This window comes from Neodiprion virginianus, chromosome 3 (assembly GCF_021901495.1).
Source record: "Neodiprion virginianus isolate iyNeoVirg1 chromosome 3, iyNeoVirg1.1, whole genome shotgun sequence".
Taxonomy (NCBI): Eukaryota; Metazoa; Arthropoda; class Insecta; order Hymenoptera; family Diprionidae; genus Neodiprion; species Neodiprion virginianus.
In genome coordinates this window covers 34,341,969-34,365,107 of record NC_060879.1, presented here as the reverse complement: position 1 = coordinate 34,365,107, position 23,139 = coordinate 34,341,969, and the positions used below count along the sequence as shown (strand labels likewise).

Here is a 23,139-nt window from a genome sequence, read left to right as displayed (position 1 = left end):
GTATTTTTATTTATGTATATATATATATCTTGTCGTTTGTGTTAATTTTCACACGAGCTGTGTGAAAACGAAAATGGCGCAATTCAATCTCAGTACCCATATTGATAAACAGATGCAATATTTTTTCACGCGCCATTTTAGCTTTGGACAGCTCATTTATTACAGTGGTACATCATGAGAGACATGAGAGATACTAGCACGGGGATAGATTTTAAGTTACATAGGTATTATTGAATGTTCTAACAGCCAACAAATTTTGGAAACGTTGCGATCTTTTCGGCCTTCTTCAGCCGACATCTTCCCCTAACTTTTTTCTCACAAACATCTTTGTGCATACGAAGTTTCTATTTCTAGTTAACTGTGTAATAAGATTGGTATGGTTTTTTTCTACACACTTGTCTGTGTATAACAGGCAAATAACCGCATTTATGGGTATGCGGTCAAATGTCAGATAGGATGACGGAAGGCAAAGGTTGTTTCTCACAAATCGCGGTACATTAATGCTGTTTGCACAATTTTTTTTTTTTTGCGAATTATGTTCATATCAAGATTTCACAGAATTTTAAGATTTGTTCATAAAATGAAACTCCGTTATACTAAAGATGTTCGTAAAAATCTTATTCCGGCACTGTTGCAGTAGCGAATTTTCGTCTACTTCAAGTGGTTGGCACTGAAAAGAAAGAAAATACGTTATTCAAGGTGTAATGTAATACCTCTTTTTTACCGTATAAGCCAGCTTCGTGACACTCACCATTTAGGACCTTCTTCAGGATCTAAGCAGGCAAGGCTCTCAGCGTCGAAAAGTTTTCCATCGCCGCAAGTAATCAGACGAGGATGGCCCTCGACGCAGGTTATAAGTCGGCCACAGTCTCCGGGTACAGCGAATCTGTTCAAAGTGATCAATTGGTAACTATCTCATTGAGAATCTGAACAAAAACGTAATCGCCGCAAATCTAATGCAAAAATTTTATCGTAGATACAGATTGGCGAACCAGGGTGAAACGCTGAGGTAGAAATTCGTTCACCTTTGTCCAAGAGAGCGGATGAGAGGTAATGAAATTGCGCAATTCAATTCAACAACGAAGAAAAATTGATCACGATCATGAGCGATCGATAAAAATCCAAGGATAGCTCTCGGCGAGAGGATAAACCGTTGATATTTGGAATGATAAAACGGAAAGTATTCTCGTTCCCAATCATCCGACTAAACCTTGAAAATTCTGACAATGAGCCAAGATTATTGTCTTCAACAGTGGAATCAACGAACCTCGGGAAGGGCCAGAATTTAGCAGCAGCGGTACGGGCAGGAATTTTCTGTGGGCATTTGAAGCCAACGATGGCTTCAGGGTTGCAGTAAGGCAGAAGTTGGTCAGGCCAAACGCAGGCGTGGCTCTTGGGGTCGTAGGCCAAGCCGGGGTCGCATTGCGAAGACAGGGGAGTGCCGTGGGTGCACTTGATGTAGGTGGTGCTGCAGGAGTCGCTGTCTGGGTAGAGGCCAAACTGGTGTTCGCATCCCGGGGAGCTGATCGGAGTCACTGCCGGTGTTAAAAGGGTAAAGTTTGCCTGTCAGCCATCGCGAAGTGTTACGTCAACGTGGCACAAGAAGTGTGTCGTCGCGATTGCTAATTGACCATAGACATCTACTTGGTGACCTTTTAGAAACGAGCGGATCGAAGCGCCTGAATTTTTCTCTACTTTCGGTTTACTTTTTTTTCATGTATTTATTTTTTTTTTTGCTCATTCATTGGTGTGTGAGAATTTTTTTTCGCGATAGATTCGAGCCGTGCTTTGCCTGGTAATGGCTTGCGATGTAGTCAGCTTTCCCTCTGTTCTCCTCCAGTGAGATTTACAATTTAGTTTCCATGGATAAAGAAAAGGCAAGAGAAAAGTAAACGAAATCCACGACATCTCAAGGATACTGATATACTTTAGTATTACATGTACGAACTGGTCCGAACTATAAACTCCGACAAATATTTGCTACTAATTACCGGTGAAAGTTGATCATGTAAACAGTTTCGTACACGCTGCAACAAACCCGAAACTCCGTTGCGGTATACTTACGTGTGGTTTAACAAGGCTTGCTTCTTGGGTTAAAAAGTGAATTTATTCTACGGGTATAATTGGCCCGTATTATACCTTGTACTTGCTCTGTCGAATTTTACCAACGCATCGTGTACCCGGTAAGCACGTTCAGAACAGTTGTTATACCATTGACGTAAGCAGGAAAATAAAGAAAAAGGTGAAACAAAAATGTATAACATTAAAATTTCATCAAGTAGACGGTGAACGGGCAATTATAATCGTAATTATAGACTGTCGTTGTCCCGGAGAAAACATTCAGACCACATTAAATCCAATACGCGACTTGAGACATCCCAAGGCCTTTACGAAATTTGAGTAATAAAAAGAAGCGATGCTTCGGTTAATGGAAAACTAGGCCAATTCAGTAATCTGATGAATTCAAATTTTCCACAGACGGAGGCGATGGTCCAACTCTCTTCCGTCGTCGATTGATTTCGTATTATTGCCAATAAGAAATATATCAATGTCGACAGCAATGTGGCGAACTTACGGTCAGCCTTGCGTTCTCCGCAATGAACGGCCCAGTGGTAGTTGCAGTGGTTGTGCACGGCTCCATGACCGTCGAAGAGAAGTCCGTTTTCGCAATGCTCCAGGGACAGCGTTCCGTTTACGCAGAGGAAGAACGCACCGCAATCCTCGGGGTGTGCGTACGCCTGGACACCATGCTGTTCTGGGCAAGGAGGAGCGCCCGACAGCGCTGCCCCCATGGCTGAAAAAAGTGATTTTCCATTTTAACGTCAATGAGTAAAGCTTGAAGCAAACTTTGATCACGGTTCATATTTGTTACTCAGTTTCGATACGTGTGCCACAATTAATTAGCTTTTGTTAAGACAAACTAACGTTAGGTATGAACGTTGGAGTGATTGAGAAACTTGACTGGATGATTTCTTTAGTTCTGCAGCCTTGAGTGAGCTTCCGTGAAACATTCCTTTTGATAGAAGAATATTAAAAATTGTTAACAGACGAAGGTCGCAAGTGTGTAACGGTGTATAGAATCGACCAGATTGATAATGCGCATACGATTATAGTTTGAATTTTTTTGCACATGTAATTGCCGCACGTTGGTGGTTATCCTTCGATGCCGGAGCCGAGACAGATCGAGCTTTCATTATCGATTAGCGTTCGTTTGAAAAGTTTTAGTGGGTCACGTTAATATTAATTTATATTACGAGTTAACGAAGGAAGTCGTGTACGAGGCTCGCGTGGAGTTGTGGCGAGAAGTGACGTCGAGGATTCAGGAACGGCATTAGAGACGATTTGAATATCGAATAAGGAACTACGACTGACATTATATCATAAGTCGGGCATTATGGCCATATGGTAAAGCGGCGGTGAAAGCTAGTGTAGGCCTAAGCATTCCTGCAGCCTCGTTTCGTGTCGCAAGTCGACGTTGAAGCGCTCTGCGTCAGAAGCAACTCGGGCCCGGGATTATCGTGTAGAAATAAGCGCCTTGCGGGGTGCACTTGAAGGTAAAGGAGAAGGCGGTATAATCTAAGAAGAGGCGAGGAATTGCGGGACGCGCGAAGCTCAGGAGCGTATCGATTAGTGGAGATGATGCACTTTGAGGTTTCGTTTGATGATATTTTATACTCACCGGCAGAGATGAGGCCCGTTAGGGCCAATAAGGTCACTCCTATACGACAGCTCATGTCTGGTCTCAGTACCAACTGACTACTGAACTTAGATTCCCGCTCATTGGCAAGTTGTCTTGGCCTCGGGCCCCGAGGGGCCCCTTCACTCCGTTCGTTCGTTCGTTCGTTCGTTCGTTCATATCCCGCGTTACTCGACCTCCCCCTTCGCCGACGGTCACTTCTGGACGATATTGTCTCGAGGATTGCATTCGATATCTCTCTCGCTCGGGACACTTTTTTCAAATTTTTTTAAAACTCTTTTTATTCAACCTCCTCGATTCGGTGTCGTTTTCGTTCATTTTTTACCCTTCTTTCACTGGTTCGTTTTACAGGCGGACTGGGCTCGTTTTCTCGATGATACGCTGGCGGTTAACCCGGAACGTTTGACCGAAATTCAGTGCCCATTTATCGAAGCGGATAAAACGCTGACGCGCAACTGACATAGATTGAATGTAGATTATTCACTTTTTTCAAAGTGATCGAGTAGCTGGTTAAGACTGCCTCAAACGATTCGGTGAAACGAAAATTTTTCTTTTTTGTACGAAATACATGCTGTGTCATTCAATTTAAGCCTTGTATCCGCCTACGTTACTTTTTATCTCAAACTCTAGATTTGTTTTCAGATAATTGAGAATAAATGTTACTTCTATTGTATCTAATTGTTTTCACGATCGAATAGCTTTGTGACTTGAAAATCTTAGTCCATATCATATCGCTTTCCAATGTCCTAGAATTCGCCGAAGGAATAAGCATTTTTCGTTCGCGAATCAATCCCAGTCTTAAACAAAATAATGCTTGTGCTTCAAAATTTGCATTCATCGAAATATTCGGTGAAAACATTTCTTTAAAAATGATACCTCTTTGACATTGAAAAGAAAGGAGGCACAGATTTCAACATCTGACCAATACTGGCCGGTCTTTTTGAACATCAACTCTTTAGATTGTAATTGAAATTATATTAAAGTCTCGAGCCAAAATAACGTACAATCTTTCTTTCATGTCTGGTCAATATCACCGAACAATATGGTGACATTCAAGTTTGCGCATCTACTCCACTCATAGAATACAATTCGTTCAAAATTGTACTTCATTAAACTTAAGCACATACTCCAAAATCGTAACACAGGTTTAATGGGGTGATAAATAAGTAGAGTAATTTTGGAAAACGGTTGAATAATGGAAACTTGTTTAGAAATGAAGAAAATAATTCCAATGATAGGTAATCACTGATAATTGCGCGGATAGTCAGCTCGGTGAGCGATAAATTTTTTTTTTTTTTTCTTTATACATCTTAGCTTTACCGGAATAATTATCGAGGCTGTATAGGAAAGCGCGCGGACCCCACCCTTGCGAAAAAAAGGTGATACAATTTTTGAATGACCTCCCGGTGTCTGTTAGCCATTCATCCATAAGGCCACCGTTCGCCCCGAGGCTTCGGAGACACAAAGTCTCGCGCAAGAGTGAGGCCCATGTATTGATGCGGATAAGGCCCCGCAGGCCTGGCTGGTCCTCTTATGCAACGTTACAGTGTCGAGACTACACGGGGGAACGAGATCGCGGTCCACGATACATGAACGCGTGAATATCGACGGTGAAAGCCGTTAATATCTGCCATTATGATGTTACGCGCGATCTCTACCTTGTATGCGGCGTTCGATACGATGTAATACAAATCAAAGGCGGTTACGGGTAGCCACGCTTTTTTTTCCGCGTAACCTGCGCGACCTTTTTTCACTCGTTATTTTATTCTTACAGTAACCCGCATCGCTACGCGTGGCGATTCATACGTCCAGATAATACGTGTAATATACACTAGATCCAACGATGCGAAGAGAAAGGTTTGGGTTGTGAACAATGAAACAGCTTCGATCTTATTTTATAAGAATAATAATAATAAGTGATTTATTTTATTCTTAAAAGTAGAAGTAAATTGTTACATGCGTATTTGAATCTGCAACGTAACCGATCAGTTCTTTTTCTTGTAATAGTCCTCACTGCAACAGAAACACAGAAGAAACACAAACATGATTAGAATCGTTTAGCAATAAAATTAACAACTGGCTATTACACTGTTATTATCGATTATTGATATTTTATACTCGATTCCGCCTTTTAAGGCAGACTTAAATGTGCCTGTAGAAATATGCTTTCTAATTAATCACTTCTGCTAAACCTCCGCGGGTCAATTTTCGTCGCATAAGCAAAGCTATGACCACCGGCGGTTTACCTCGCCGTAATCGATATTTCTTTCGGCACTTGGAGTAGTAAGAGCGTAATGATAATAATGAAAACGGCTAGGCTATGACTTGCGACACGGACTCACCATCCCGGTACGTTTTCCGGCTCCATGCACTGAAAGCTGTCCTCGTTGTAAACGGTGCCTTCATCGCACTGTCCCTTTTGGGGCTTGATGCCGTTCCTGCAAATATAGAACTTTGCGCAATCCGCGGAGTGAGGATACAACGGATGAGGAAGAGCCCGTCCCTGGGGTCCGGAAACGTCGACGTTCGGACAGACAAATCCGTCGTCGAGGATTTCACGTTTAGGAGCATCACATTCCCTGGTCGAATCAGCGGGCCAGACGCAAGCAGATACCGATTCGTCGTAGATGAGACCAGCAGGGCACGGCATCGCGGAAGCCACGCCGTCCTTGCAGCTTACGAACTGGTCACAGGCGGTCGGATCTTCGTGCCGGAAGTAGCCGTTGGCACGCGGGCAGCCCTTCGAAGGCTGGGGCTCCTCTGAATATGGAAAAGGATCGAGAGGTAAGCGAGTAACTCGACTACGTTCGTCGAACTTGAGGTATGGGACGGTTTACTTGATAGAAATTGACGGAGCGGATCACCGTTGGCGTAGTGATAGAAAGGAAAAACGTGATCTCTTGAAGCTGGACGCACTAATTGGACATCGAGAGATTTCACAGCCAGGGTCGAGACGAAGGGGAAGTCGAGCGAGATAGAAACGGAGAAGGAAATACTCACGCAGGAGGGTGCGGTCGCCACACGGAACGTTGGAAGGTATGTCGCAGAACTCTTTGTTGGGATTGTCGTCCTTGAATACGAGTCCATCGCTGCAGAGTCTCTCCTCTGCTCTTCCGTTCTCGCAGGCGTAGTACAGGTCGCACTGCTCCGGGTCAGGGTAGAACCCCTTAGAGGTCGGACATTGGAACTGACCAGCTGCTCGTTCGAGGCAGAAGATCATCCCTACGACGAGGCAGCAGAACGTCCAAGGTTTAGAAGGTGTCATCTTGAGGTCGTGGTTCGAGTTGTCTGCTCTTCAAAACGTGACTGTTGCCTTCGCGTCAAGCTTAATCCTGATTCCCTCGGCTGCACTCACCATTTCGTTTCCCAACCCCTCTCCACCTCACTCTCTTCTGAAAACCCCTCTCTTCCGGCACTGTCTTTCGCTCTCTTTCTCTTTCTCTTTCTCTCTCTCCCTCACTCTTAGTCAATATTTTTCCAACCCGTACGCTTTCCGACTGCTCTGTTCTCGCCGTTGCGCCTCTTATACGCATCAGCCGCGCGTTGGTTCACCATATGTGTATCAAAGACACGTTATGTGTCTACGTATACACACCGCGCCCATGTATCAATCGAAAGTTGGCGACGTTCTTGAGTCCTACGATCGAAGGGCCGGAATCAAATTTCGTTTGAAATCAGGTTTTACTGTATTATAGAACTGTTCCGATTACTCTGAAGAGATATTTTCTTCGCTCGTGCCACTATATTCTCAGTTGCAAGACTTCGGCTAGCGAAATTCAATTGCATGCTTTTGTATGGTTTCGAGTCTTACGATTAGCTATTTTCGCTACATCATATTACGGGTACTTTGAATTATTACGTGATATCTCATGCTGATTTCTACAAATGGAATGCATCAGAAACAGTTTGATTATTATACGTTCAAAGATGCCGTATTGATGAAGGGTTTGTTAAGATTTTGAAAAAGTAGTTGGAGATTTCGCCGCTAGGTGGGTTATAAGCGTACTTCGCTCTCGGAGTAAAAGTACCTTGCCCGCGAGTTCTAGTGCATGTTAAGTGTACACGTAAGTCTCGCTTGCTGATCATTAACGATTATCGTCAGCCCATGTGTCTAAACAACTTACGTCACTTCTATGTAAATGCTAGAAGTATTGATTCGTGTTAAAGATAGGAAAAATTGAATAGAATTATCTGTTTTCTCTCCAGGGAACGAAAATCGTAAACACTTCTAATGTGCAATGAATAAGACATCTTGAACAGTGCGAATGAAAGGTATGAAAAACATTTTTTTCGCTTAGAGATATGAAAATATTCAATTACCAATGTAATATTAATAATTGATAATTGCAAGTGGTGTCAAACGTTTTGCTTGACAACGAGTTAACTTTCTAACAACAAGCGTGCGCGTTGAACTTCGCCCACACCTTGCGATGAAATTCTGAAGGTTATCATGTCTGCCAAAATCGCTTATTTGCAATGTTTGATTGTGCTTTTTTTCACTTAGCCTTAAGACTGACCATAATGGACACCGGTAAACGGGATCTCGGTCTGGCTGCGATGGGCTATAAGGCGAGCGATTTTCCGCACGGGAATTAAAATCGCCGAAGAGTCGGATATCGGCGTGCGCGGTCACGCTTTGTAAAACCCGTTGTTTCGATTCTCCGGAATGGTGAATTCGTTGACGAGCAAAAGAACCGACCCGACGCGTGACTCGTTTGCTCAAATATTTTTGCACACACGTATATGTGTTCACCCCTACGGGTGTCGGTGCTGCTCGACACCCGACAATAGACACGCCTTTATCGGTCCCCTCGTCAGAGTTTAACGCCGCGCCGCAGAAGAATTAATTCTCAAATCTGGCTCACCTTGGTTCTGATAAATAAAATTAAAAATCTTTATTCGCGGTATTCCGAATGCCATGCATATACTATACCCACATTATGCACACACGTTTCGCCACTCAGAGAACTAGAATTATACACTATTCTCAAATGTATGGGCGTATCCCTGACACTACGCTGATCAATTTCTAACGTTCAAATTACGCAGGTGTCGCAATTTCTCGGATTGGTGTAATCATGCTGTTCGACAGCCAATCTTCTCTCCATAGACTGAAATGAAAGCTACGATTTTAACTGAAATTCGTTAGTATTTGAATGTAGCAATTCGTAACTGGGATCAGAGGAATGGGATTGGAACGAACAGTCTAAATTTCTCTTACCAATTTATTTCTACGTGTATTTAGATACCTGTTCGATTTTTCTCGATCTTAAATCGTGTAAAATTTACTAATCGCAATCAAACACGTCGTATAATCTGCAAACTGGGCGTGTATATTTACGAATGCAAGACGCGTCCTTAACGAACTTCGGTATTCAAACGCGCCGCGCGATCATGTGAAAAAGAGAGAAAGGAGGAAAAAAAAAAAAAATTAGAGCCAATAGTGAAAATCTGTCATTTCGTCTCAATTTCTAAACTTCGATTTGTATGGCACGTCAAACTTGATGCATGCGGCATACCCTGTACAAGTACTTGGATGGCGGATTATGCAACCTGTAATCTGATCTTGCGTACCTCTCTTTGTAAAATAATCTCCTCTGATTTGCGATCTACATGTCATCAGCTATATATCAGAGTTGAAACAGCAGGCGATTTTATTACTCACTTTCGCATAGCCAACCCATAACATTTATACAGCGAAAGCTGCCCGCGGATTAATGAATCAAAAATCATTACCCTTTCTCATCAGCTTCTCACTTTAATCTCGCAGCAGCTGCGGGGAATTGAATTGTTGACAATGCATCTTCCTAACACCGTTATTAATCACAGTAATTTACTATGATTGAAGAGAAAGTTTTCTGCGAAATTTCTTATCATCTCGGTCACTCTTCTGCATATTACACTCCAGCTATGCGACGTGAAATTCCTGCTGTAGTTTGATCAGTCTGTATTGAACGTGAAACACGAATCGTACGTTGAAATGAAATGTTTCAGGCTGTAGGAGTTGTTTGAAAATTCCACACTGTCTAGTCGGGTCACTTTCACCCTTGAGGTATAGTTGATCCTGACACAGAAACAAGTCGCAAACCAGACCGAGCAGAGGTGAATATTCTCCCCCAGAGAACAGAGCCTCGACATATTTGTGAATTTTAGAATGAAACTGTAATGATTCTCACAGGCTATTGACTTATAGCACAATCGAATAAGTCTATTTGTGATTAAACGTTTTAAAATTGGACAAACGATGATATGTCGTCTTGTTATAGAACGTACCGTTTGCCGTACTCGGTACAATTTCGATTTTCAAACTCCTCATTCCAGATCAGTACATCTTTCGGACCATTTTTATCTTCTCTTTGCCAGAGTAAATCAATTTCAGAGCATGTTTCTCACTCGCTACTTTTCCCTATACTTCCTCGACGTAATATCAAACCTTTGTTCAGAACTATACTGTGTCTACTGGTTTCAGTGAGGCATTGTTTTAGGCCAGACGCTGTGTTGTTTACCCAATATCGGCCGATTGGCGTTTCCATGGAAAGCAAACGCAGGTCAACGCCAAGAGAGTCCGAACTAAATACGCGACCCCCGTTCCATGCGAATTGAAGAAATTCAAGTGTGGGGGCATCGCAACTGTTAATCCTTAAGTTAACGATAAAGCTCGGAACCAATATCGCCGCAAAGGCAAACTTTTCGTCCTCATGGCGATCGGGTGGATCGCGTGAAACTGGCATGATACACAGTGGGAATCGAAACATGTCCAGTGGCTTACTTTTAGTCGATCGAGCAGAGGTGCTGGACTAAATCGAACCAACTTATCCCCGATTAACAGATTACTGATACTCTTTGTTTGTATACGTCTCTGTTTCCAAAACTACCATCTATGAACGTTGCTTTTTAAATCAGAGGTCGAGTCGTGGAACTGCAGTGATAACGGTGAGCAGAAAGCAAGCCAATTCAAGGATTTAACAGGTCAAAGGAATAATAGACAATTAACGAACAGCATTCATTTTATATTTATTTAAATGGTGATGTTTTCCAGTTGGCAAAAAGTGGGCACCATACATCTGATACGATCCTAACTTGACACTCCTCCGAAAATGCAATTACAGGCTAATTGGTGTAGCTGTAGGTTGTTCCGAGATTTACCGGTTCATTTATATATTTTGCATTTTAATTTTGTAAGGATTATAAATGTCGAGGCAAAATCGAGTTTTTACTCGAGTCGTTTATTTACGTGGAACGTATAAAGTATGGTGAAACACAAATGGCAACTCGTGAATATATTAGAACGTTTCAACATTACGGATAGGTAGTTTTATAAGACATTCAAGAAGATCGAAATACGACCCGTTAGAGAAGGCGTCGTGCGTTTCAAATACAAAAAGTGTTTTGACTTCGAAGGTCTCGTTGTTAATGGCATGGTTTCAAAGTGATTCCGTATGGTTTTGAATGACTTCGGTGTCATATCGTAGCGGGTTTAACATGACTTCGGATAATTTCAGATGATTTTCAATGATCTCGTTGTGATTTCGAAGAGATTTCCATATGACGACGAGCGATTTCCATAACGATATCAGCTGACTTGAAACTATTTCAATTGATTTCAAGAGTGAATAACTCTTTGACGGAAAACACGTCGCATTAATTACATTTATCAATTAGCTTTCGCATCCTCTGGTGTGTTGTTATGTTTAAAGAATCCTGGGTGGTGCAAGGACGAGACAATTGGCATTTGCTCAAGATCAATTGCGCTGGTTCAGTGCAAACCGTGGCGGAAACCAGTTTGTCACGGTGCGCGTCGTCTGTGAAAAAAACGAGGAAAGGAAGATAGAACCGGACCCCTCGGATTTCTTACGAATCCAGTGAAAGCTATCGCTGATTCGCCTCGCTGCGCATTCATAGAGACCAACGACACTCTCGCTAGTTTATTACTGCGATGAAATTTGTTTCGAATATACGCTCCTGGTTCGGAAAAAAATTTCGTTTGCTTGTACACCCGGTTCTATATTATAACGTATACCGAAAGAAAACTAAGAAGTAAAACAATTTCACGATTGAAATACCGTCAGGCATTTCCACGCGCTGAATTCCTCGCGCTAATTATTTATGTGAATTTCAACAGTTGTTTCTTTATCAGTTGGGTGTGGAATTCGCGGAGTCGATGCCATTAAGTACGGGTATAATCGATCAGAAACCCAAACTTCCGCATAGTTTTTTCTAAGTCTTTACAATTATAAGAACATCGTCATAGCTCTGAATTTAATTTCATAGTTGAATGCACGATTCGCGTATAAGAGAGCGAGAGATGTTGGCTATAATCTTATCTAGATGTCGGTTTCACACGAATGAATCCTTCACCGACGATGAATTACTTTAACGCAATAATGAGATTTCATTTGAGAGAAAATACCGTTTATTAGAAAACATTTACAAAGATTGTATTCATATCTAAATCGTTTTCTAATCGTATAAAATAAGTTGAGACGTGTAGAACGAAGTCGTTTTGGAGGTCCCGATGCGGGACAGGAAACGTTCACAGATTTCTTCACGGCTTAGCGGCATCGTCCTTGTACCAGTCCTCACTGCAATAGTTTTTAGAATTGAGTAAATAATAGTTTAACATCGTCTTTCGTACAATTCATTCTCATTTCAAACCATTTTCTATTGTCTCGGACGTATTGTATAAATTTTAGATTATTTTTCACAACGCCTGAACCAAGTTCACTGAAAACGTTGCATCATTTGTATTGAAAGTATTCATCGACTAGTTTGTAACGAATGAACGATGTCAAAAATTTAGATGTACTCAACTAACTGCAAAGCAGCTGACCATTAAAAACAGTTTGCGATCCGGTCTGTTGAGTTACATGAAATATTAAGGGTGCTGTTGAATATCACTGTTATTCAGAGTTCGAATTTGATTATAGATAGAGGAATGGAATAAATTGAAGCGAATGAATTTTGTTTCTCGCCATGGTTGTGCAGCGAATGTAAAGATCGGAAAAGTGTTATAAAATTTATTTATGTTCGCTGAAAGTTGATGACGCAGGATGGTCAGTGAGTTTATGAAAGTATGGAACCAAAATTGACCCTTCTGTAACGTCTTTTTGACTACGAGAAAGTCAAGCGCGTGTATCGAGCTGCCTGTGACATCGTAAACCACTAAATATACAAATTATGTGTTAATGAGCAATGGCGACACGTGAAGTAAAATTTTATCAATCACTGATGTCAAATCCCGGCCGAATTTTCATAAATTTTGTTTACGAATTAGACGGTTCCGAAAGCGCGTAGTCTTATAGGTTTGAAATTCTCCGAACCTAAAAAACGAAACCGCATAGAAAAATGTGAGAAATTCTGATCAGACTTTCTTTCACGCTTGGCCGGTTGTTGTTGTTGTAGAATAAAACAAAAAAAATAAATAAATAAAGCAAAATGAAATAAATAAAAACAAAAGTCATTTAACAGAGCAGAGAAGAAAGTTATGAAATCCAGGAAACGATCAATTCCGACGTCGCGCGTGACGTGGGAAGTGAATCGAAATTTCGATAAGTCAGCATCTGCGGTCACGAGTGAAAATTGTCAATTCGAGTTACATATACGAGCAGTGTTCACGTACCATCCGGGAACATTCTTAGGATCGTCACATTTCTGGAGAACGTCGTTGTAGACCGTTCCTTCGCTGCATCCCTGTTCACGGGGTGTCACGCCGCTCAAACATATGTAAAACTTCTGGCAATCCTCCGGATGGGCGTATTTCGGATGATCGACGGGCATGTCGCGGTTGTCGTGTTGCACTTCCTTCGGGCATTCGAATCCGTCGGCCAGCTTGTTGCCCACCTTGCCGCAACCCTGTACGACGGCAATTGAAAGATGGAGAAATTTGGACACCGACTTACAAAGCTCCGTCGCATCTATGCGAAGCGAATCTTACCTGGCGACCCGCACTGTCGGGCCAAACGCAGGTTCCGGTGTACTCGTCAAAGTGGAGTCCCGTCGTGCATGGGATCTTTATTGACTCTCCGTCGATGCAGTTGTAGAATACATCGCAGACGGACGGGTCGGGATGAGCGAAGAAGCCGTTTCGCCTTGGGCAATTCTTCGATGGTTGAGGAGGCTCTGATCGAAAAAAGAGGAGAGGATAAATTATATCATCACCGGCTGAAGGGATAGCCGCCTGATCATGTTGCGTAACGATCTTTCTTGTACGTTCGATCCTGTACCGGCTTCTGCATGTCGCCGGTTACACTAATGAACCTCCCCGACCGTGCAATCAAGTGTTGAGCAAAGAGCGAGCCAACTTTCTTTTCTTGGAAAATAGTTGAGATTTTTTAACCGAGTCTTAAAACACAAATCGAGCCCACTTCGCGGTGTTAATTTCCTACAGCAACATTTCTGTCGGGCCTTACACTACACTGTTACCTAGATTTTACCCCGTATGAACTGTTTAAATGTTCTCCCATCTTAGACGCTAATTTGACGTTCGGCAAGAAACGCGGCGAATCGTGGTAGGAAAGTATAATTTGATGTATTTGCAAATTTTCAAACTCACGCAATTCCAGGCGGTCGCCGCATTCAACGTTGAAGATGTGATCACACTTATTTATCTTGCGATTGAACGGATCGAAGACCAGACCGTCTGGGCACAGCATCTGAGTGGCGACTCCGTCGATGCATTTGTAGTACATGTCGCATTGCACAGGATCTTCGAACTCTCCGTTGTCCTTTGGACACTTGAACGCCCCGGCTGTAAAAGTAACGCGAATGTCAGTATCAGATGTATGGCTGACCCGTCGATTCGATGTTTTAATTGGTCGGGAAAGTTGCGCTCCGAGAGTTCCTAATTAGTGACAAATTCTGTATTGGTGATCGTTATCTTTGTCCCTGGATCGTTTGTAATATGTTTCGCTGCACAATTGATAGCGGCAGCTATTTCCAAGCCTCTTGTGTAACTTTAGGGAGACAGCGCTATCATTTACATTTTAGAAAGTGCTGCAAAGCTATAGTCCGAGTGTTTACCATGATGGTGAACTGGCCGACACATGCCGATACGTTTGATACGTGCTCAGTATACTCTATCGATTATCGATGCATTCGCGGAAGTACAAGATTATACGTAGATCCGGTACGATTGGAAAAATGAAAAGTGTCTATCGGTTTATATATCTTTTCTTTTTATTTTAGCATTAGAAGTGAGAAGATATTCGATCGATTCAGTCAGCCGTTAACGTAGAAAGTTACCGATTTAAATTTCATACAGTTGCATTTCACTCGTAATATTTACATGTCACGCTATTCGTCATTTATTTTTACCACAGAGAAACGGTCTGTCCGCAATAATGTTCCTGGTGTCAAAAGATCGGACGTTGAAATTAGAAAATGAGCAATAATCGTTAAAAATTATCTTCAATTAAGGACGTTCGGGCATTGTGATGATTTACTAAAATGAATCAAATGCCCTTTGTTTCTCTGATAGGAGTGAAAAATTATCCTACAGCTACCATATGTTCGAACGGACGTAAAGGAGAGTCGCAGAAATTTGCATAAAAGACTATGCATACTTGGACCCCTTGATGAGAAAAGTGGAGATGAGCGACATTGGCGGAGGTATAAAGTACTTACATGCAACGGCCGCAATAGCCAGCACCACCACAAGACACACTCTAGTCATGTTAATCGTTTGTCTTGTCTATCGAACGGGTAACTATCTAATGATTATTATTGATGTAAAGATAATTTTTGGGCGCTCTTTGGAAAGGCGTCTCGACGCGAAAGACTGCAGTCAAGGCGTCTCTCCACTGGGTATACTTTGTCAATCCCCACTATTGGAGAACGATTCCCCACTATATCGTCCCTTCAAAGACACCGTGAAGAGAGATGATCACGTGATCAGAAATCCCTCTCACCCCTGCATCGAGCCGCGCTTTTTCTCTATCTCTCTCTCTCTCTGTCTCTGTCTCTCTTTGCTTCTTTCTTCGAACATTACGCTCCGAGACTTCGTGGAGAAAATCTTAAAGGTCACGCCTTGTCAGAATCCAGTGTGGCCAATCCTGCGGATATTCATGATCGGTAAGAATTAACAGCAGCGTCAGCGAAGAATCGCCGAAAAAATCGCCCGATTCGGTTCAGCTATTTCGCCGAACTCTTCTGCGGATGGCATGCAATTGGTCCAATCATTCCTGAAAGTTTCCCATAATTGTGCATCGATGCTACGATCGCATTAGCTAACGGTCTCTTTTGATCCCTGAACAAAATGGTGCCGCTTTTTCGCGTCGTGAAGCGCCATATGTTTCAACCGTTCAAGGTAATTGGTTCAACCATTATCCACAAATTCATTTCCCTTGTGTATGCAATGCCACTTTCAAACTACCGGTACGTATGCTTTTTGCCGACAAAAACCTTCACCGGTAGTTGGGTAGAACATCGTTCAAGCAAGACTGATTGTTAGAATACCGAGTTCTCAGGACTTTTGAGAAAAATACTCATTAGTGAGATATCTCGTTACGTACGAATGTTCGCCTGCAGTTATAAGACGAAAATAAAAGTCAGCCAGTTGAACAGGTAATTATTTTTACCTGCCCTCACGTTGCACGCATCTTCTGAACTTGTAACTTACCTTGAAAATCCTCTTTGTCCAGGCCTAACGAACAGTCGATCGGTAAGAAATGAAGTTGATTCATCTTGCCGGATAGCTGTTGGTCTTCTTGCGATTTAAGCAATCATTGCTGATTATTGACGGTGTCAACAGATGTTCAGATGTCGTGAAAGCTGCTACAGCCTTTTACTGCAGTCGCTACAGTTTCATCGCGACATTACCGTGCCACTGTGTATAATACGCCAGTCGATTTGTAGCCGACAGATATGCGGTGTCATTTTTCTCGATACCTGCAGCCTAGCATCGTTTTGGGAATCAAATATATTTCACCAGCCTGGTTGAAGGAGTCAAACGTTCAGGTTTGATACAAATATACGTGCGGTGAGAAATTTCTTCGAACTACGGACAAACTTCTCTCTTAAAATTATTCGAATGGAAGAAACTTACTTTTCAGTCAATGCTCTGACACACTTTCATTTTTCAATAATGGTATACTTTGCCAAAATGCTCATCATTCAAATGCGTACCACCTCGCGCGATTGATGAGATAATTAGACGTATGTTTACGTATAAAGCTTTTATTTTCATCCTCCGTCCAAGCTCTTCGTAGAAGATTCTAGTCAAATTCACTTCAGGATGCTTGACATTTTTCTTTTTTTTTTTTACGTCACCGTTATTCGACGAGTTACGCAACGGATGAATGAATAGGCGATCTATAGAAATGGTGAGTTTAGCGTGACATTTGCCGAGGTGCTAGATATTAGCATTTCAGGGTGATTAGCCTTTTTTTGCTCCTGTGTAAGCATTCGGTGCATATGATAGACGTGTTTCTACGTTGGTGTATCACGTTGTGGGTACCTCACCGTACCTCGTACGTAAGTATTATACTATGATATATAAGAAATGGATGCGGTTTATACACCTTCGTGATTTTGGCTAACCAGATTCCAACCACTGGTTGAAATTCGATACTTTCACATTTTCTTGCCAATTCCTACAAGCTTTGCGAGATTTTATTTACGGGGCATCACTTGGCCCGTTCTTGTCCACTGTCGATGTACTTGACACTTGTTCGAAAAAATTTGCGAACTATAATGAGCCGCGTTCATCAAAATTACCGATCTTGCCACTCTGCAGGATCGGACGCTGATTACAGATTAGGTACACGAATTTCAATCGAGAACCTCCGAACAATGTAGGGCAAATTACATGAACAGGTTGTGCGTGTGTGTTTTTTTACGATGAAATGTGGTCAGGTCTGCACGTATTATGCGCACATATTGTCAATGAAACTGAATTCAATTCAGTAGACCCGAGGCGAAAGTCTGATTCGGTGACACGGTGACGTCGATGGATGTTTACGGACGAGACCAAAAATTTTCCATTCGTTAATTTCCTCCGAAAAGCTTTGAAAAATTTACTCTACATTGTCACGTTATTTTTAATTTTTTTTTTTTAGGAGGTTTTCATTGCTCCGAAATAATTTCAGGCGTATCGTTGATATCCGGCTGGAAACGTTAAAACAAGCTTTGCGGGTATTCATAGGATCGACAGCCGCAGGGCCAGCAACTCGCCGCGACAATATGCCTGTATTATGCATGAAATACCATAAAATGTAAATCGACACGAGTGCTTTATTTGTAGACAGGTATAGAGAAACAGGTCTTAGTGAAACTGAAACTTTAGCCAAATCGCTTCGGGCTCCATTAGCTTTGGAATTGTCACCAAGGAGATACGCGAGCGAATGATTAATTTAATCGTTTGTGGAAAATATTAAATAACTTGACGTTTAGCCTTGACAAAAGCGTAAAACAAGTTGGAAAGTACTGACTAGTTCTACCTAGTTATACCAGCCACGGCAAGAAGATATGAGAGAATTTTTTAGTTAGAACATTAACTGGGTCAATCTCGAAATAAAAAAATTATACTTTACAAATAATAATTAAAACTATTACAGGTTTTATTCTTAAAGTATATTAAAGTTAGTCTTGACTTTTCTGCGGCCTTTTTCTACGACTAGATCCTCCAGATGGCTTAGGCTTCGGAGGCGGGTTCTCCAGAGCATCTAATTCTTCATCCGTCAACTGACCCTTGTACCAGTCTTTGCTGAAAGTTGAACGTTCGTTTTTAACTTTTCCTCAGACATGGATTCATGGAAATACAAATACCCTAGTGTCGATTAACGTCCCCCAAAAGGTGTTAATAACATAAAAATACCAACCATTCGGGAATTTTTCTAGCCCAGTCGCATTTCCCAGTCCTTTCATCGAAGGCCTGACCCAATTTACAACCACTGCGCCTGGGGGTAACTCCGTTGACGCAGACGTAGAAGAACTGGCAGTCCTCCACGTCCGGATACCTGGGATGCGTCGCCGCGACGGAATCGTCGACAGCGGGACAAGTGAAGTTGAACAGCTCCTTGGAGCCGCATCCTTTCTTCTGAGCTTCGTCTGGCCAATTACAAATTCCCGTTTTCTCCGAGAAGACCAAACCGCCTGGACAGGTTAGCATGTTGAATTGCCCGTCGACGCAGTAGTAAAATTTGTCGCAGACTCCGGCTTCCTTGTGCGCAAAGTAGCCGTGCAAGCGTGGACAGTTCACCGTAGGCATGGGAGGTTCTGTAATGGATATTGAAGCTCAGATTTCATCCGACATTTGTGTGACACGTGAGATTACGCTCAACATCAGATCAAGAAATTCAAATGTCGATACAAGGTTTGGGTATGTAATGAACAGCTTTCGTGGTGGGTTCAACAAAACAAATCATTCGGACGAAATTGTGTGGATCCTCTACGACACGTTGTCATTGCTTGAGATCTCGTCATGATTTCTATTTACTTCCAAGAAGAAAGTTTTCTTCAGTCTATCGCCAAATATTGAATCGTTTTTTTTTAACAAGCGGAGGCAAATTATGGAATACTTTGAGAGAAATTTACTTTGGCAACACGGTAACATTGCACTCTTCAACAGACTGAAGATCGAATGAGAGAAATCGATAATTTCCCGAAATCGAAATTACGTGTACTTACGGAGTTTTGGTTTCGTTGAGCAATCGATGCCGAAGGGAAGATCGCACTTTTCTTGCTGAGGACTGAAGTCGTTGAAGACAAGTCCATCCGGGCACAGTTTAGGATGAGCTTTATTGTCCTGGCAGTCGTAGTACTTGTCGCATTGTTCCGGATCTGGAAAGTATCCGTTAGGTTCCGGGCACTTGAACTGCTTGATGGCACTCGGTGATTCTTCGTACTCCTCTTCGTCGTATTCTTCTTCTTCCTTCTTCTGGGGTTTGCTGTCCGTTGGTTCGCTGGATCTCGAAGCTATACCAACTCTTCTGCGGGCCTGTTCAGCAGCCTGTTCCTTTCTGGAAAGCTGCGCGGTCGCCACACCTGAAGAAACATGAGCATATAGTACGCATTTGTGTGGATTGGGATAAACGTACGCATTTTGAGCGAATCGGAACGTTTCCAATAACTACTAAATATCTTGGTGAATACGCCAAGCTCTTCTTGAAGGTAAGTGGAGCAAGGTCAACTCTTACGGTATTAGATCCCAACGGTCATTTTCGTAGAAACACCTATTCGCACCGCACCCACGTACGGACCAAAAAATAAACTAGCGCATGTACAACATGTGTGCAATTCTACGTGTAGGTGTTCATACGTGTATGGATTTTTTACCTATCGCCACGCCTAGACGCGGAAGAACGGGCAGCCGTGAGATAAAGAAAGACCGGAATGCATACGGGTTAGAGAGGACAAACGGAGTTATTTTCAAGGCAGCCAATTCGTCCGTGAACGGTCAGCAATGGCGTTTGGTCGTTGCACGAAGGCATAGAGAGACGAGTGCAGGTATACCGGGCGACCTCGTGCGAAAAGAAAGCGAGAAAGTACGCTCGACTCGGTTGGATCGGTTTGAACTTAAATGTCATCGAAGTATCTTAGTTCGATTCGAGTCAACCAGTTTTCATTCCGCTTCGCTGTACGTAATGCAGTTTCCTTAAATAGCCAAATATCACGGTATAAACTCTTGCGTTTCGCATAAGCGATTAACCCCGTGAGGAATATCCGGCTTACACAATTTCAATGCGCGGTATCGAGGCAGAGATTTGGCTAATCAATTGTCATACCTACTTGAAAAGAAAGTGTCGGAGAAACGAGTGGGGATGAAAGAGAAATATCACCGAGTGGTCAGATCGATTGTTTCAGAACCGATTTCCGCACCGGTAACACAGGTAGCTTATAGGTGGGACGCACGTATACGTGGTACATTGTAACGGCCGGATAACACCGATTAAACAGTCTAACCCGCGTGAAGAAAGTCAAGTTTCACCCGGTCTTCGTATACACTCATTAACGCAACCCTCCCCTTATGCCTGAGCTCTCGAGTCTTGACTTACCGACGCAAACCAGGAGACAAAGGAACCAGAAGTTCATCCTGGTGCCGGTGGTAAAGGATCGCGAACGGCGAACACGTCAGACTGCTGTAGCCAGTGCGTGTGGAAAGTATTGGCTGATCGCGTCCGGATGGATGGATCACTATTGGGCTACTGCGGGGTCTGATCGAGGCATCGGGGCCTTATATGCCTCCCCACTTCGCCCGGGCAAGTTGCAACATTCTTCGTCGAGAATAGGGCTTCTGCTCGGTACCACGGCGTATGTATGGCTGATCATCGCTGACGGATACCGTGTGCAGAGGATCGAACAAAGAAGACAGGCAGCCCCGTATAATGTGAATGTCCCGACACTGCGTGACATGTCGCCGTTGGGATGGAAGTCCAGGGATTTGCAGCCCAGACGAACGCCGACGACAATCACGATTCGCAATCGGAGAGGTCCGGCTGTTGAGTGTATTTACGATTCCGGGGGATTTCATTTGGCTACGGTAGGTCAACCGGTTCAAGGCCGACACCAACGTGCGCAGATTTGACTTGTTCTCTAAATATCGCATGCACGACGTTCATTTGCATTCTCTACAATGAGATTTGGCAAGGGATTACTGAAACTTCTGCTGACCTGTTTCAAGAAGCTATGTAATACGGATAATTCGCTTCTTTTTTATGAACTGCTTAGAAGCGGATTAATTGAAGAGATTCTCAGAGATTTTACAATGCTGTATAAGCTGGTTTGTATAACTGATGTTCTCTTCGGTTCGGGTGCTTAGTTGTCCCATAACTTTGACCATGAGACGAGAGTTCTCCTTCATTCGATTCACGTCTCCTCCTGCAGTTCTTACCTTTCGGTTGTTTGGTATTCATCCATCGGCTGAGTGTTCGAACAGGATCCTTAAAAATTCGCAAATAAGAACTTTCGCGGTCCCGCAAACCACTCAAATACTTTCTCATGCAAAATGTTCTGAGCTCGTCTTCAACGAAAACGAGAATCGAAAGGCATGTTGGATGGTATTCACGTGCAGTGCGTGGCTGACCTGAGGAACAACGTTTATCTCGAGGGTTCATTAAACCCGAAATTGAAACGTAGTTGTTCATTCCTTGATGGATGATCGGAGTCCTTTAAGGTGAATCTTGCAGATTATCGTGTAAGCACACTGCGCGATGATCATGTGGACAAAGGAACCCATAGATGCAGTTGACTTTATCCTGCAAGTTATCGGTGGCTGTGCTGGGACAAAGAAGACGCAGATCAGCTCTGAGAGAGATTATATTTTGCTATGATTATCAGGCATGAAGAGAAGTCAGCAGCTGGTGCAGTATAACACCAATTTTTGTACTGGAATCATTCAGACGAGTCTGAAACTTAACGCGCGATCTACAGATAAAATGGAACGGTAAGAAGTATTATATTTTCTTTTCTGATAACAAAAGGCACAGTGGAGCACATCGTGACAACAAAGAATTTGAATTGCTATTACGGAAAAAATCTACCGCCAGATATACCGATCGGTATACTGTAAACAAAAAAGATTTAGTGATGCCCACGAGCTATGGTATGCCGAGAAGAATGATGAGGAAATACAATTTCGAACGCTCGACTGGAAGTGATGCTTGACTTCGAATTGGCAAAAATATTACGTTCTGATTTCTAAAAAATTACCGTGTTAACATCAAAAGTCTACAAACCGATATGAATGAATTTCCTCCATCAGTAATTAATTAGCTCTGCGGGTTTCCAATTTCAGCTCAAATATTCATGGTTTTATATGATCATCGAGTTCTTGCGAACTGTAGTCGGATTTTCGTTACCTTCGGTAATTTTTCACCTCGCGTTGGCATTGTATGTTCTATGCGAATTACCAGCTTGTTTCATTCAATGAAGTTTCGCGAAATTGATGGAATAAAAAATCGGTCACTGTAGTGCCAATCGGTCACCAGCCTACACGTATCTCAAGGCACGACAAAGCGAGAGTGTTTGAGGGAACAGAACGAGTGACAAGATCGTCGTTGGTTAAATACACTGCTTTTAACAGTATTTTCTTAACAGAAGTATGACCTTGATAAAATCGAAATGGGTTGAGATTGTGGTCCAGTTATGTCTACCAAATAAGGTATATGAAGGTCATAGTCAAACGAATCGAGTCTCTGACTGAAATAATTCATAGTATTCGTACATGCGGAACTCTCCACACATTTCACACGATCGCAGTATGTACGTGGATTTTTGAGAATAACTGAATGTATGAATCGTGAAGCGTTCATGTGTGATTCTTTGAGTGTACCTAGAAAATGTGTGTTTTTTTTTTTTTTTTCTTTGTCACAACCAATATTTTTTTTATGACGAGTCAATTTTGAGTTCATGTAGACAATTCACATATTTTGCACATGAGAATAAAAATATTTTAGTACTTTTCACGTAAAACTTTGCTACCGCAACCGGAAGGTTTTATTACAATT

The 23,139-nt window shown here is 42.5% G+C and overlaps 4 protein-coding genes across 4 annotated transcripts; all 4 read right to left on the bottom strand.

Moving 5' to 3' along the window:
- Positions 1-5: 5 nt before the first annotated feature.
- LOC124299955 (protein obstructor-E) lies at positions 6-3,837 on the bottom strand. The gene is made up of 5 exons (XM_046753438.1): positions 3,680-3,837; positions 2,576-2,794; positions 1,268-1,535; positions 752-886; positions 6-670 (listed from the first exon to the last, which is right to left on the bottom strand). The coding sequence occupies exons 1-5, from the start codon at positions 3,732-3,734 to the stop codon at positions 652-654; spliced, it is 696 nt and encodes a 231-aa protein (XP_046609394.1). The 5' UTR covers positions 3,735-3,837; the 3' UTR covers positions 6-651.
- Positions 3,838-5,585: 1,748 nt separating this feature from the next.
- Positions 5,586-7,043, bottom strand: LOC124299953 (protein obstructor-E-like). Its single transcript, XM_046753436.1, has 3 exons — positions 6,698-7,043; positions 6,040-6,457; positions 5,586-5,710 (listed from the first exon to the last, which is right to left on the bottom strand). Exons 1-3 carry the CDS (start codon positions 6,960-6,962, stop codon positions 5,683-5,685), a joined length of 711 nt encoding a protein of 236 aa, XP_046609392.1. The 5' UTR covers positions 6,963-7,043; the 3' UTR covers positions 5,586-5,682.
- Positions 7,044-12,092: 5,049 nt separating this feature from the next.
- On the bottom strand, positions 12,093-15,488 carry LOC124299954 (protein obstructor-E-like). The gene is made up of 5 exons (XM_046753437.1): positions 15,320-15,488; positions 14,250-14,444; positions 13,632-13,816; positions 13,317-13,549; positions 12,093-12,279 (listed from the first exon to the last, which is right to left on the bottom strand). Exons 1-5 carry the CDS (start codon positions 15,366-15,368, stop codon positions 12,243-12,245), a joined length of 699 nt encoding a protein of 232 aa, XP_046609393.1. The 5' UTR covers positions 15,369-15,488; the 3' UTR covers positions 12,093-12,242.
- Positions 15,489-17,908: 2,420 nt separating this feature from the next.
- On the bottom strand, positions 17,909-20,847 carry LOC124299951 (protein obstructor-E). Its single transcript, XM_046753434.1, has 4 exons — positions 20,689-20,847; positions 19,322-19,678; positions 18,514-18,910; positions 17,909-18,398 (listed from the first exon to the last, which is right to left on the bottom strand). Exons 1-4 carry the CDS (start codon positions 20,723-20,725, stop codon positions 18,275-18,277), a joined length of 915 nt encoding a protein of 304 aa, XP_046609390.1. The 5' UTR covers positions 20,726-20,847; the 3' UTR covers positions 17,909-18,274.
- Between the last annotated feature and the right edge of the window lie 2,292 nt (positions 20,848-23,139).

Coding starts and splice junctions, on each gene's coding strand:
- LOC124299955 (XM_046753438.1), bottom strand. CDS start 3,734: ATGAGCTGTCGTATAGGAGTGACCTTATTGGCCCTAACGGGCCTCATC. Junction 1,536..2,575: donor CGGAGAACGCAAGGCTGACC/GTAAGTTCGCCA, acceptor TAACACCGGCAG/TGACTCCGATCAGCTCCCCG. Junction 887..1,267: donor AAATTCTGGCCCTTCCCGAG/GTTCGTTGATTC, acceptor CACTTTGAACAG/ATTCGCTGTACCCGGAGACT.
- LOC124299953 (XM_046753436.1), bottom strand. CDS start 6,962: ATGACACCTTCTAAACCTTGGACGTTCTGCTGCCTCGTCGTAGGGATG. Junction 6,458..6,697: donor TGGCGACCGCACCCTCCTGC/GTGAGTATTTCC, acceptor TTCCATATTCAG/AGGAGCCCCAGCCTTCGAAG. Junction 5,711..6,039: donor CCGGAAAACGTACCGGGATG/GTGAGTCCGTGT, acceptor TTTCTGTTGCAG/TGAGGACTATTACAAGAAAA.
- LOC124299954 (XM_046753437.1), bottom strand. CDS start 15,368: ATGACTAGAGTGTGTCTTGTGGTGGTGCTGGCTATTGCGGCCGTTGCA. Junction 13,817..14,249: donor CGGCGACCGCCTGGAATTGC/GTGAGTTTGAAA, acceptor TTTTTCGATCAG/AGCCTCCTCAACCATCGAAG. Junction 12,280..13,316: donor CCTAAGAATGTTCCCGGATG/GTACGTGAACAC, acceptor AAACTATTGCAG/TGAGGACTGGTACAAGGACG.
- LOC124299951 (XM_046753434.1), bottom strand. CDS start 20,725: ATGAACTTCTGGTTCCTTTGTCTCCTGGTTTGCGTCG. Junction 18,911..19,321: donor CTCAACGAAACCAAAACTCC/GTAAGTACACGT, acceptor TATCCATTACAG/AACCTCCCATGCCTACGGTG. Junction 18,399..18,513: donor GCTAGAAAAATTCCCGAATG/GTTGGTATTTTT, acceptor TTCAACTTTCAG/CAAAGACTGGTACAAGGGTC.